The sequence below is a fragment of the Toxorhynchites rutilus genome, chromosome 3, assembly GCF_029784135.1.
Source record: "Toxorhynchites rutilus septentrionalis strain SRP chromosome 3, ASM2978413v1, whole genome shotgun sequence".
NCBI lineage: Eukaryota > Metazoa > Arthropoda > Insecta > Diptera > Culicidae > Toxorhynchites > Toxorhynchites rutilus.
This window is the reverse complement of record NC_073746.1, coordinates 187787693-187801317: the sequence shown is the minus strand read 5'-3', so window position 1 is coordinate 187801317 and position 13625 is coordinate 187787693. Positions and strand designations below refer to the sequence as shown.

At 39.5% G+C, this 13625-nt stretch overlaps 1 protein-coding gene across 2 annotated transcripts in view; it reads right to left on the bottom strand.

Annotated features, from left to right (window-relative positions):
• Positions 1-390: 390 nt before the first annotated feature.
• The window catches only part of LOC129777598 (pleckstrin homology domain-containing family F member 1 homolog), a 34983-nt gene continuing 21748 nt past the window's right edge, over positions 391-13625 (bottom strand). The window contains exons 7-8 of one of the 2 annotated variants that reach the window (XR_008743262.1): positions 5057-5214; positions 391-1230 (exon numbers count right to left, since the gene is read on the bottom strand). Coding sequence is in view for 1 of the 2 variants with exons in the window: in XM_055783971.1 (XP_055639946.1) it covers positions 1195-1230 (36 nt within the window). In the remaining variant the exon portion in view is untranslated. The remainder of the gene's footprint in view (positions 1231-5056; positions 5215-13625) is intronic. The other variant, XM_055783971.1, reaches the window with a different exon arrangement.

Sequence of the window (13625 nt, the reverse complement as noted above, 5' to 3'; positions counted from 1 at the left end):
GGGTATTTAGAACAGCCCCCTCATGGCTGACGTGCCATACTGAGTAATCCAGTGGATTAAGATCGAATCGGTTCGAGGTGTAGCACGGAGCTCCATTTTGTTGAAATATAACATTTGACTTCGGACCATACTGCTCTTTGATCCATGGAAAAACATATCTAAAATCCCGATGTAATCTCCGTCTTAACTTCGTCGCCTTCTATAATGAACACAAGGTTATTTATTTTTTCAATCGGAAGCCATCAATCCAAACACCATAACGCTAGCTTGAGGTAGTTCAAGATTTTTTTTACATCGCTCGACTTGTCATCATTATTTCGGATTCCTTGCATAATCCAAGCAAGTAGCAAGTTACAAATATGTTTCGGAAAAAATAGCACCTTTTGAAAATGTGAGCAATTTAATTCTTTTATTAATAACCTTAAATATTTTAATCGTGTGTATTTCAATAACTGAAACTGCAAAACTATAATAATTTAAAAATTGATATTCTCGTCATAATTAGAAAAATCAAGATAAATTGCTTCGAAATTCCGATTATACTCTGAAGGTATGTTATATGGACTTATTTTTGTACCTTTCCTATGATTTATTTGATGCACAAATACTATTGATGCTATTAACTGCAGTAATGTTGGAAATTAAAATAAAAACTCTCGATCTTATGGTGAGGAGGGCCTAGCATTTACTTTCAAAATGCTTTCGTGAAATGATCGGACACTATGAATTTGTAGACTTCATGTTGCTAGATCATTGACGTTGCCCAATTGGTCATTTTCATGGGAGAGCAAATCACAGTTTTTTTTTCTATTGTGTGACTCTAAATGGTTATTAAAAGTAGTTCTTTTAAATGATCTTAATTCGAGATGCAGTGCCGCCTGAATCCAATGTAAAATTATATTGAATCATTGTAAAAAAAGAAATGTATATCTCCATGAATATTTTCCAGAAATTATATCACTAAATATTGAAAATATTATACATTTTTATTTATGATCAAAACGGAAAAGTCCTAAAATAATAACTCTCATTTATCTAAACCGCTTTCACGGTTCTCAAATATCAATTAAATAAAATACATTATGTCCTGTTTTTTTCAGACAATTGAATATATTTCCTATTCCATGCAATGTTGGTGAGACTTCTACAAATCTGGTTTCGATGTGGGTGGATTGCTTTTCTGTGCTGCTACGGCTATTTCTCCGGCTTCTCGTCTCCGTAGAACTTTGGCTGAAAAGAGGAAACATTGAAAATTTTCACATTTTTCCAATCATTTTTAAGTGTTCATAGCGACAAATCAAACCAACAAAAAAGACACACAAAACTGATCTTGTCAAAATTGCATCCGTTAGGGTCGTTTGAGACAATTTCTAGTTACGGATGAAATAAAGATATGAGTCATATTGTATTTCACACAACGTACAACGACTACAATGGAAGCACATGATTTTTTGAAAAAAGATTCCTTTAAGTATGTGCGATTGTAGTTGTATGTTTGTTCTCGTATGAACAGTAATTCATCTGTAGTCAGGATTGTCATTTAATAATTATGAATAATTGATAATAAGCTCCCACAACGTTTGGGAACTGTCCACACTCTTCACGAAAAATTAAAAAAAAATCATTCTGATATGTTAACAAACAGCACAATACATGAACTCATGATTTGGTATGAATTTTTACATGGTCGTATCCTCGGGCCGTGCTTTGAAATATGCTGAGCATCGCAATATTACGGTGAATAGCCAGTGTTATCATGGAATGACGATTGATTTTATTGAATGCATTGAATATGATGGCAAATTGATATAACATGTCACACAGCTATTGTTACTATCAGTCTTCAGAATGCAACGCGGTGCAACAAGTTTTCCGCACTCAACTGAAACATTGATCAAATGTTTTGTTGTTAACACCGTTCCTTTTAAGCGTCGAACATCGTTACTGCACTGTGTTCAAACACCATGCTTCTACACCTCTTTTCTAAACCGCGCTCGAATCTCGTTGTCTCCTTTGCCTTCTCTGTTGATTTATTTTCCTTCGTCCAAGCGCATGAGGTTGGTACGGATGCAGTGCTGTCATTTTTATGCTTTGCTTAGAACCAAGGCGCCTAGAAGTATATCATAAGGTGGGCCAACTCGCTAAAACCACTTTTCAGCCATCTTGGAAGTCTACTGTGCTTTGTTTGTAAACAAAACACAATACGCTAGTACCGAAGCTCGCTCGTGATCAGGCTGTCTCTTTCACGCTACAAGCAAATAATTCCCCTTCCGCATTCTTCCGTACTGTTTGCATATACCGCTCCCCTAACCAACTTAGTGATGAAACGGCCTCACCTAGTACCATAGACCCGTCTTGCTTAGAACGACCGAAGATAAAACGGACGCTAGAATTTGATATATGTGTGTGTAAGATATTGCGCGCATCACACAAATGAGATGCGATGTTTCGTATCTGGATTCTGCGCCGTGTTCAAAACCCGCTCTCATGTTGAATGAGTTTTGTACACTTTCAGATTTTTTTTTATAAAAACGATTTTTTAGTATTTTTGCCGGACGAATTATTAGTACATATTACGCGATAAAAATGGTAAACAAATGTCAAACCGACAATATAAGCCAGACTTCATGTATGCGCGAGTGTGATATTTGGAGCTGTTGGGAGAGGTTGTGCTTCTGGTGTAATTTATTTTTATCTTTGTAATATGGTACGTAGAATAATGAGTGAAACTGTGTTCCATTTCAACCCATTAACAGAGGTATATACAGCTTCAAAACTCTCAGATAACTTTTGGTGGTTTTTTTTAATATGGGATAAGAGCAAGTAATCCCAAGTTATCGCTGAGAAAATGGATAAAATACGAATCTCTCTGGATAACAAGTCCATTTTAGCTGCGAAATTTATCGATTATCGAATCAATTTTCGGTACAGTCCATTTATCACAGATGAAGAGAGACTCGTCGCATTGGTAATTTTACATAGTTTGTTTCCCTTTTTATGTGAACCATTTAATTTTCTTATTACAGGATTTTATGAAACAAACCTGGGACCAAGCAAACCATTTAAAGGGTGTGTCACATCAAATTGCATCACGGAAAAAACGCTGTACAAATTTAATTTTTAGGAATTATATCTTCAGCTTTCGCTTATAATCAGATAAGAGTGTATAGATCACGTTGGCCAAAAATTGACAGCTTCACTGTCAATTTTTCGTAAATTTGGAAAAATGTCGTCGAACGAAAAAGAGCGTCGTGAATTAATCCTGTGCACTCATTTCGAGAATCCGGAGTTGTCACATCGGGACATCAGTAAGATGCTGGGAATCGTCCAATCCACGGTCAGCAGAGTACTAAAACGATACTTCGAGAACCTAACCATCGACCGGAAGGTGAAGAACGGCAAAAATGGATGCTCCGTCAGTGAAAAAGATCACAAGCGCGTAGTTAAGCAGTTTAGACGTGATCCGAGAAGTTCTGTCCGGGATGTCGCCAATAAGCTGAATTTGTCAAGTTCATTCGTCCAGCGGACCAAGCAGCGGGAGGGCCTGCGTACATACAAGGTTCAGAAGGCTCCTAACCGCGACGAAAGGCAAAACATGGTGGGGAAGACGCGAGCCCGGAAGCTGTACATAAGCTGTAATGAACGACGAAACCTACGTCAAAGCGGACTTTCGTCAGCTGCCGGGCCTGTTGTTCTTCTCCGCAGAGGACAAATTCAGCGTTCCGGAGGAAATTCGCAAGCAGAAACTATCCAAGTTTGCCAAAAAGTACATGGTGTGGCAAGCGATCTGCTCTTGCGGAAAGCGGAGCGCCCCCTTCGTGATGACTGGCACGGTAAACGGGCAGGTTTACCTTAAGGAGTGCCTACAGAAGCGCTTACTACCACTATTGGAGCAGCACGAGGGCCCGACCATCTTCTGGCCGGATCTCGCTTCGTGCCACTATTCAAAGGACGTGTTGGAGTGGTACGAAGCCAACGGGGTCACCTTCGTGCCAAAGGAAATGAACCCGCCTAACGCGACGGAGCTTCGCCCAATTAAAGAAATATTGGGCGATTATGAAGCAGGCCCTCCGGAAGAACCCAAAAGTTGTCAAATCGGAGGCTGACTACAAGAGAAAATGGATTTCTGTTAAAAAAAAACTACAACCTGACGTTGTACAGAACCTTATGGACGGGGTAAAGAGGAAGGTGCGAGCATACGGGCTTGGGCTCGAAGTATGAATAAAAAGAAAATGCCAAAAGCTGTTTAATAGTTTTTATTTTACTGTCTAAAATTTTCAAAAGGATCGGTCTACTGGGCGAATTTCTACAGCGAACTGAGAGAGGTTGGCGTCGACATCATGCCTCATACCGTATGACTCATACATATACCCTAAATAATTTACTTTTATGTATTGTTGCTATCCACAAAGTTAACAATACCATGTACTAATCGTTGGTAGGGATGTGTATTGCATCTGGCAATCATTTCACATATGGTTGGTAATATGTTAACATGTACACATTTTTCTGGATGTGCACTTCTTTCCAGGAGAGAACACGTGTTTGTTATAAACACACGCTGATGAAAATGAAACTCGAGTGCAGCGCAGCGTCTGTTTTCTGAAGACTGACTACGACGGATTAACTAACAAACCAACAAAGTTTGATGAACGGGAGGCCAACACACGAACGAGGAATAGTAAACCGAGTCAAATACCAATGCAAACAAAAATCATTTGAATATTTTTTGGAATCGAAGATGACATAAAACTTAACCATCAAATAGAGCTATTTGTAATTATGATTGTGTGTTTGTCTTTCAATTCCTATAAGCCCAGACACCCTGTATTTTTATCAGACGATAACTAAAACAACATCGTGTATTTTTTCACAGACTGTAATCATCAGTATCACAAATATAATGAAGTCATTCACAGAACATGGCAATACTGAAATACATAGCAATGAACGATCAAAAATCGGTCACTGAGTTTAGCGAAACAAAAACTCACAAACAAAACAAAGCTACATGAGCGATAGATATTTACGCACTGTTCTCAAACAACCGACTTACATCCTCCATGAACATTAGTTCCAGTGTCTGTTTTCATCGTTTATCCTGAATATGCTGTGTAAAATCAGACTTGGTTTCAGATTTCTTTAATCCATATCACACTATATTTCCTTTCATCACACGCATACTACCGTTGGAATACAATGGCTTCTGAAGCTCTGTTGATTTGTAACGAAAAGTGAAAAGTCATAAGTGAGAAAAAATCATATTAGTCATGAAGATAGCAAAGTAAAATATGAGAAACAGATGTCATCCAATAGTTCAGATGAGTGATTGAATGCTGAATACAGAACGACATTTCACTTCAATTGCGTACCATCAACCATGTAGAAAAGGATTGGGCGATCTTGGATCGATTTTCAGAAGCTCGATCTTCTTCATTTCGATTTCAGATTCTTTGGATCGATTCATTGTACTCGAAAAAATCGTAAAGATCGATCTTTTTCCTTCGATTTTTTCGATCTTAGAGTATTTTCTCAATGTACATCGATTTTAATCTCACCACCTGACAAATTTTATGAACATAATGTCAAAATTCGGATAGCTTTCGAGGATGCTAAATTAGTGACAGTGAATAGGATTGGACGATCTTGGATCGATATTTAGAAGATCGATCTCTTCTCAGTTGATGAATTTCTAATACAGGTCGGACTCGATTATAAAGAATCGCAATTTCCCTTTCAACGTTAATTTTCGAATCCAATACATAATCGAATCACAAAAAAGCAATTTTTCTATTAATGTTTGACATTCATACATTAATTTAAAAAAAAATGTTTTCTTGAGATTCGATTATGTATAGGATTTGAAAATAATTGTTGAAAAAAAAAGGTCGACTATATATAATTTATTTATTATTTTTTTATTAATATTATATTTCATCCGACAAGTATGTCTTAATGAACAAAAGTGTAGTGAAACTAGCTGAACACGAAACGCTTAATTCTACTCTTAAATTCGTTAATCGTAATAATAAAATCAAACAAATGGGCAACATCGTTGAAGCATTCCATCATTGAACGTATTGGTTCGTGGAGGGAGTAGTCTCGACGTCTGAACGGCAGGCGAAGGAAGTCAGAGCGACGAAGAGTATAACCAGGAACATTGATGGCGATTTGCGCAAGTACGTTTGGAGCATCAATTTCGACGACAAGAAGTCGAGCGATGAATATTGCCTTAGCCCGTTTCCACCTTTGCTTCAGCGTTTCCAACCCTATCAACTGACATCGATGTTCGTACGGTGGCAAATTCAGCGGATCATTCCATGGCAGGAGACGTAGGGCGAATCTGAAGAACCTTCCCTGAATTGATTCGATGCGAGGAGCCTTAGTGCTACGATAAGGGTCCCATATTAATGAAGCGGTTTCTAGAACCAAGCACGAATACAAGGATCTCAGCGTGTAAGGATCTCGGAATTCTCTGCTCAATTTGCTCACAAATCCCAATTGACGACGAGCCTTGTCTATGATGTCTTCGTAGTGGTTCCGGAATGACAGAGCTGGATCAAGGAAGACACCGAGATCTCGAATCGTTTGAACTCGACTCAACACTTCGTCCCCGACAGTGTATTCGAATGATAAGAGGTTCATCTTGCGGTGGAAGCTTATGACAGAGCATTTTGGTATGCTTAGTTGCATCCTGTTTACGCAACACCATGCAGCGAATTTATCAAGCAGTTTTTGAAGTTTGCGACAATCTTCAATGCTGTTGACGACAATGTACAGCATTAGATCATCAGCATATACCAGGCAACCGTCGGCTCCAAGATACACGATGGCATCGTTGATGAACAGTGAGAATAGCAGCGGTCCCAAATTGCTACCTTGAGGAACTCCGGAGCTGCTTTCAAACCAGGTTGAGGTGCAAGAACAATTTTGACTGCTAGTTTTCTAGCGAGGAAATATGAGCGAAGCCATTTAACGAGCCTTACAGAGAAACCAAGTTTTGCTAATTTGGCCAAAAGTATACTATGGTCAACCTTGTCGAATGCTGCTTTGAGGTCGGTGTAAATGGCGTCAATCTGTCGGCCCTCTTCAATTTTGCTAAGACAGAAGGATGTGAATTCACACAAATTTGTAGTGACACTTCTGCCAAGAAAAAATCCATGTTGGTTCGGGGAAATGTAGGTTCTCACCTGACGAAACATGTGTTCCGACATAATTATTTCAAATAGCTTTGAGCAAGCACTCAGCGATGTGATGCCCCGATAACACCGGACATCGTTTTTGCTTCCTTTTTTATGCACCGGAAACATGAACGATGCTTTCCATCGAGTCGGGAAGGTTGCAGTTCTCAGAGACAAGTTGTACAAAAGAGTGAGTGGCTGCTCCAGATGTTCGAAGCATTTTTTCAGAACACACGCTGCAATTCCATCAGGTCCAGGCTGATAGGAAATTTTTAATTTCTCGACCGCTTTTCGTATCCCTTCTGATAATACTTCAGGTGTATCAGCGTCTGCGCTCCCAGCAGGAGTTAGTTCCAGAGCAGCTTCAACACTGTCAGAGGTGGGGTTGAACATCGAACTGAAGTAGGAAGCAAAAAGCTCACATTTATCCGAAGAGCTGCAAGCCAGTCGATCATCCAAATACATTGCCGAAGGTAGTGTAGAATCTTTGCGCTTAGATTTCACAAAATTCCAGAAGCTTTTTGGATTGCGTTTCAAATTTCGTTCCATAAAGACCACATGTTTACGATAGAGTTGACGGTTCAGGCTCCTATATTGACGGCTGGCGAATTGGAACGACGCTTTGTTCGTTGATGTACGATTTTTTCGGTAAATCTTATGCGCAGCGTTGCAGCGTTTATTCCTACGTCGAAGCTCAGCGTTTGACCAAGGTGGTTTCTGCGGGGGATATAGAGGGGGGTCTTCGTAGCCACTTGGTTACGCGTTCGCTTACTAAGCGATCGATCGTGAGTTCAAACTCAGGGCCCTCAATTGACCATCTTTGTGTTGTTATAGAATAATTACGTCCACGCAACCATCATCAGCTATGGAGATCGATCCACGGTGGAACAAAGATCGATTCATCCATACAACTGCTCTGCTCTGCAAGAAACATCGGGCTGTTGTTCTATAAATAACCCAACAATGATCAATATCAACTGTCTCCGCTGACGGCGCCAGTGGTTGTATGGTTAGCGTAACAGCCTCACAATCCGATCGGCCTGGGTTCAATCCCAGCTGGCGTCGTTGGGATTTTCTGAGGCGAAAAATCTCTGGTTACGTCTTCCTTCGGAGCGGAAGTAAAAGAAGTTGGCCCGGCTCATGAGTTGTTGAGTCTGATAGGTAGGAACAGGTGGAGTCGCCTCCCTGATGTCGGTGATTGGCACTAAAGTGGCGGAAATAGGCCGACGAAAAATAAGCGAAGATAAAAAAAAAAAAACTGTCTCCGCTGTCCGGTCTGCTGAACAATGGAAGAACAGATAGAATACCCTTACGCCGAAATGGCTACTAGAGTGTAATTTACCATAATGTAATGGAACAGAAAACCTAACGCCTAAATGGCTACTACTTCTACTGTGTAACTTACAATTTATAGAAACATAAACATATGTACATGTACACGATAAAAACCCGGCTCTGTTACAGATAAAATGCTAATGAGCCTGATAAATAAATAAATGGGATAAAAAAATATATATAATAGAGTCGATCTGTAATAATTTGCAATTAATTTATTTTATTAAATAACTAGCTGACCCAGCAAACTTCGTCCCGCTATGCTGAAGTTTGTGTTTCATTTGTATGGCAGCCCTATTTGCCTTAGAGAGGGGATAGGTGTATCAAACCAACGTAGAAACATTTATTGCCCCCTAAAACCTCCGTATACTAAATTTAGTTCCATTTGCATGATTAGTTCTTGAGTTATGTAGCAATTTATGTTTCATTTGTACGGCAACCCTCCATTGAGAGGGGGAGGAGTGTCTATTCACCATAGAAACGTTTCGTGCCTCCTAAAACCTTTACATGTCAAATTTGGCTCCATTTGCTTGATTAATTTTCGAGTTTCGCAGAAATCTGTGTTTCATTTCTATGGCAGGGGTCTCAAACTATCATAAAAAACTTCCCCAGTTCCAAAAACTCCTACATACAAATTTTCACGTCGATCGGTTCAGATCGGCAAGTCCATAAGAATCAGATAGAAAGACAGACAGATATCCTTTTATATATATATATATATATATATATATATATATATATATATATATATATATATATATATATATATATATATATATATATATATATATATATATATATATATATATATATATATATATATTAGTTGACCCGGCAAACTTCGTCCCGCCCAAAATTTGTTTTTTGTTATCAACACCTTCAAACATTCACATCTTCTTACTATGAGCAAGTTCATGGGTCCCAATCGCAGAACTGTTCATTGATTGATCTTATAATCGACCCCGTTGAATTTACTTTTTACAATAAAATTCCTAGTATTTCTAACAAAACTCTTCATCGTAATATCAGATTATTTTCAGACACAATTCTCGTTCAAGATTTTTCAACCAATTGCAAATAACATGTTCCTCCGTTACATGGAATAAATGTTTTATACAGAAAATATGATAGAACAAAGACAGCCCAAAATCGGACAATTCCTTCCTCGAGTTCTGCTCTTATCAGACTGCGCGCCTGGAGGGCGCCCTAGAAGGGTGGGGAAAAAAAACGAATAGTGCGTTCGGTAGCTTGAAGTGTCTGCTATAAAAAAACGAAAACACGTTTTTGTCACTATAGTAGTTTGCGAGCAGCAGTGGTTTGAATGGAATGTGGTTTGTAGTGCGCGTCGAAAATCCTGTGTGACGAAAAACACGAACAACAACGCACCTGCCCATAACGCGCTGTCGGTGAAGCAATTTTTAGCCGATAAGGGCATTCCAGTGCTCGAACATGCCCCGTACTCGCCAGTTCTAGCCCCATGCGACTATTTTCTATTCCCCAAGATCAAGTCCGTGTTGAAAGGTACCCGATTTCAGTCCATAGAAGAGACGAAGGAAAAAGCGACGCGGCTTTTGAACGCCATCACAAAAGAAGAGTTTCAGCACTGCTTCGAACAATTGAAAAAACGTATGGAAAGGTGTGTGAGGAGCATATCGTTGTACCGTAATTTTGAAAATAGTCGTAACCAGTTTCGTTATTTAATAGCCGTACCTCGTAGTGCACCCGTGGCCGAGTGGTTAGCGTCTCACATTATCATGCCGGGTGTTCGGGTTCGATTCCCGTTCTGGCCGGATTTTTCGTCAAAGAAATTTCCTTCGACTTGCACTGTGGTCACGCGTATTCAAGAGCTTGCCCCTCGGGATACATTCAAGGCGTGTTATTTGGCTTAAGAAATCTCAACTAAGTTTTAATAAATGACGCTAATTAATTCATAGGTTGAGACGGCAAAAGTTCCACAGGGAACGTTAACGCCATTCAAGAAGAAGAAGACCTCGTATATTGAACCAATTCCGAAAAACCTGCATTAAGACACTTTCATTACTGTAAATAATTTCAGGTGATTATCACGAACGTTAAATAGATCATCATCGCTCATTAAACCGTCTGTTATTTTCACCCCTTGCCCATATAGCTGGGGGTGTATGCCATTTCCGGCCAATCAGGAGTAGAAGCAAGATTTATACTATACATTCCATTGCCGAAGTCGCAAAAAAACGAGAATTTTGTGGGATAAATAGCCATCCTTTACCATTTATCGATTTCACTCTCAATTGGTTGACGTTGAATTTTATGCTTCAATTTTCACTAACACGCATCTTCAATTACTACGTTTCGAATGTCATGACGAAAATGTAGATGCAAATGAACAATGAACTTCATGGCAAGCCGATGTTGAAGTTCATTCTACTGGTGTTCATTGATAGTGTTGTTTCATATTTATCGACTCTCGCTTGAGCAGTAGGTTATCAATACAAGGTAGACTGAAATTCGCCGTATTTGAATGTCGTTAACGTGAATATTTTCGGCACTGGATGAGACTTCTATAAACAGCAGTATATCCCAACGTACAGCATGAAGCTAATGAAGAAGAATCCTCGTTATACCATTGCTGTTCCAAGATCGTGAAATAATACAGTTAGTATTTAGTTAGATTCCAAGTGGGTTGATTTTCCAGTGTTTTCAATTCTCCAGTGCAAACCACATCTAAACGGTTTTTTTTCGAGACCAAAGATCCTGAGTATCCTTATTCCTGAACATTCATCATCGAAACCTCCTTCAACTGAAGGATCTGCTGTTCCAGTAAATGGTCAGAGTCACGATGTGTGATATGGGCCGGCACAATATGACTGTTGAGCTCCAGTGATGTCATGCAGTGAAAAAGAACAACTACTTCTACTGTATGTAGTATGTAAAACGAAACACATAAACAGTAGTTGTTTCAATGAAGGGCCGCATAGAATGTCATATAACCGGACGCCTTCTGACTGGTTTCAACAAAATTTAGTTTTTATTTAGAGCCAGTATGATTAAACCGTCTGTTATTTTCACCCATTGCCCATATAGTTGGGGGTGTATGCCATTTCCGACCAATCAGGAGTAGAAGCAAGATTTATACTATACATTCCATTGCCGAAGTCGCAAAAAAACGAGAATTTTGTGGGATAAATAGCCATCCTTTACCATTTATCGATTCCACTCTCAATTGGTTGACGAATTTTATGCTTCAATTTTCACTAACACGCATCTTCAATTACTACGTTTCGAATATCATGACGAAAATGTAGATGCAAATGAACAATGAACTTCATGGCAAGCCGATGTTGAAGTTCATTCTACTGGTGTTCATTGATAGTGTTGTTTCATATTTATCGACTCTCGCTTGAGCAGTAGGTTATCAATACAAGGTGGACTGAAATTCGCCGTATTTGAATGTCGTGAACGTGAATATTTTCGGCACTGGATGAGACTTCTATAAACAGCAGTATATCTCAACGTACAGCATGAAGCTAATGAAGAAGAATCCTCGTTATACCATTGCTGTTCCAAGATCGTGAAATAATACAGTTAGTGTTTAGTTAGATTCCAAGTGGGTTGATTTTCCAGTGTTTTCAATTCTCCAGTACAAACCACATCTAAACGGTCTTTTTCGAGACCAAAAATCCTGAGTATCCTTATTCCTGAACATTCATCATCGAAACCCCCTTCAACTGAAGGATCCGCTGTTCCAGTAAATGGTCAGAGTCACGATGTGTGATATGGGCCGGCACAATATGACTGTTGAGCTCCAGTGATGTCATGCAATGAAAAAGAACAACTACTTCTACTGTATGTTGTATGTAAAACGAAACACATAAACAGTAGTTGTTTCAATGAAGGGCCGCATAGAATGTCATATAACCGGACGCCTTCTGACTGGTTTCAACCCATTTATACAGCTTGTCTGTTTCACTACTTAAGTTTATTTATGAAGTCAAGAGACGACGAAAGGCGATTTTGCATGGCTGGAATGCTTCCTTTGAAGGCCATCAAATCATTCCTCTGAAACGCCTCTGTCTCTCACTTCATTCTCACTGAGTGAATGTGAAGGGAAGAACAGTCGAGAACATCCCGTAATCCCTTTTTCCCAAGCTTTTGCGTCGAATTATGGGCAGTATGAAAAAAGTCTTTTTGATTGCTTTTTCCGAAATCCAACAAAAACAACAATAATAGACTACTGAGTTCTCATTGCTGTGGATAACCCTATTATGCTAAGCTAAGGTTCAACCATCGCAGTGCAATCCTGAAGCACTTTTCAAAAAACCTGACATATGAACGGCGAGAGAATGTTGTGTTTTTCCGCTTTCCGCCGGAAAAATTTAAAAAAAACTATTCGCGCGCGGGAGAAAATAATTTGGTATGAAAATGGGATGACGATGTAATACTAAGGAATTCCGGTTCTAGACTAACTCTAACGCTTGCGGCTTGGTATTCGAGATTCGACGGTTTCTTCGAGACGGATGATGCAAGGCTGGATGATGAAGATTGTTGATAAACCGTCGCTGCCGATGCCTGCAGATAGGAAAAACCCTGCCGAGAACCATGTGACATTCGCTTGCTGCGTAATTAAAGCTTGCGTGAGGTTTGAGCGCTTCCTCATGAAAATCAAAGAAGGAAACGACATGACGCTGGAGCAGCTTTCGAAGGAGTGTCTGCCGCTCTACAAAACCTTAAACACGATAGAGCGATGACCGTCCATATACGACCAAGACTTGGAAAATTGGTCTGAAGCCCTTCGAAATGTGTGATCATAAGTCACCAAAACATCCATCCAATGACACCGGCAGGAACCAAATTCGCTTTGTTGGTTCTACAGTGGATTTCCAAAGTTCGGGATTGTAGATACAAGAACCACACAACACATCATCCCTGGCACTGTATAACACTCGCATGACACTTGCGCAATATAACCAGGTCTCGTTCCACCAATCAAGGGTCTTTCTTCACCAGGTATATTCAATTCAAAAGTGAAGATTATTCATATTCAAGGTAAACTCTATTCAGTATAGCCCTACAGGCTGTCTAAAGAAAACAGACAAAGGGCGAAGGAGTAAAATCCTCGCTTCCGGAAGA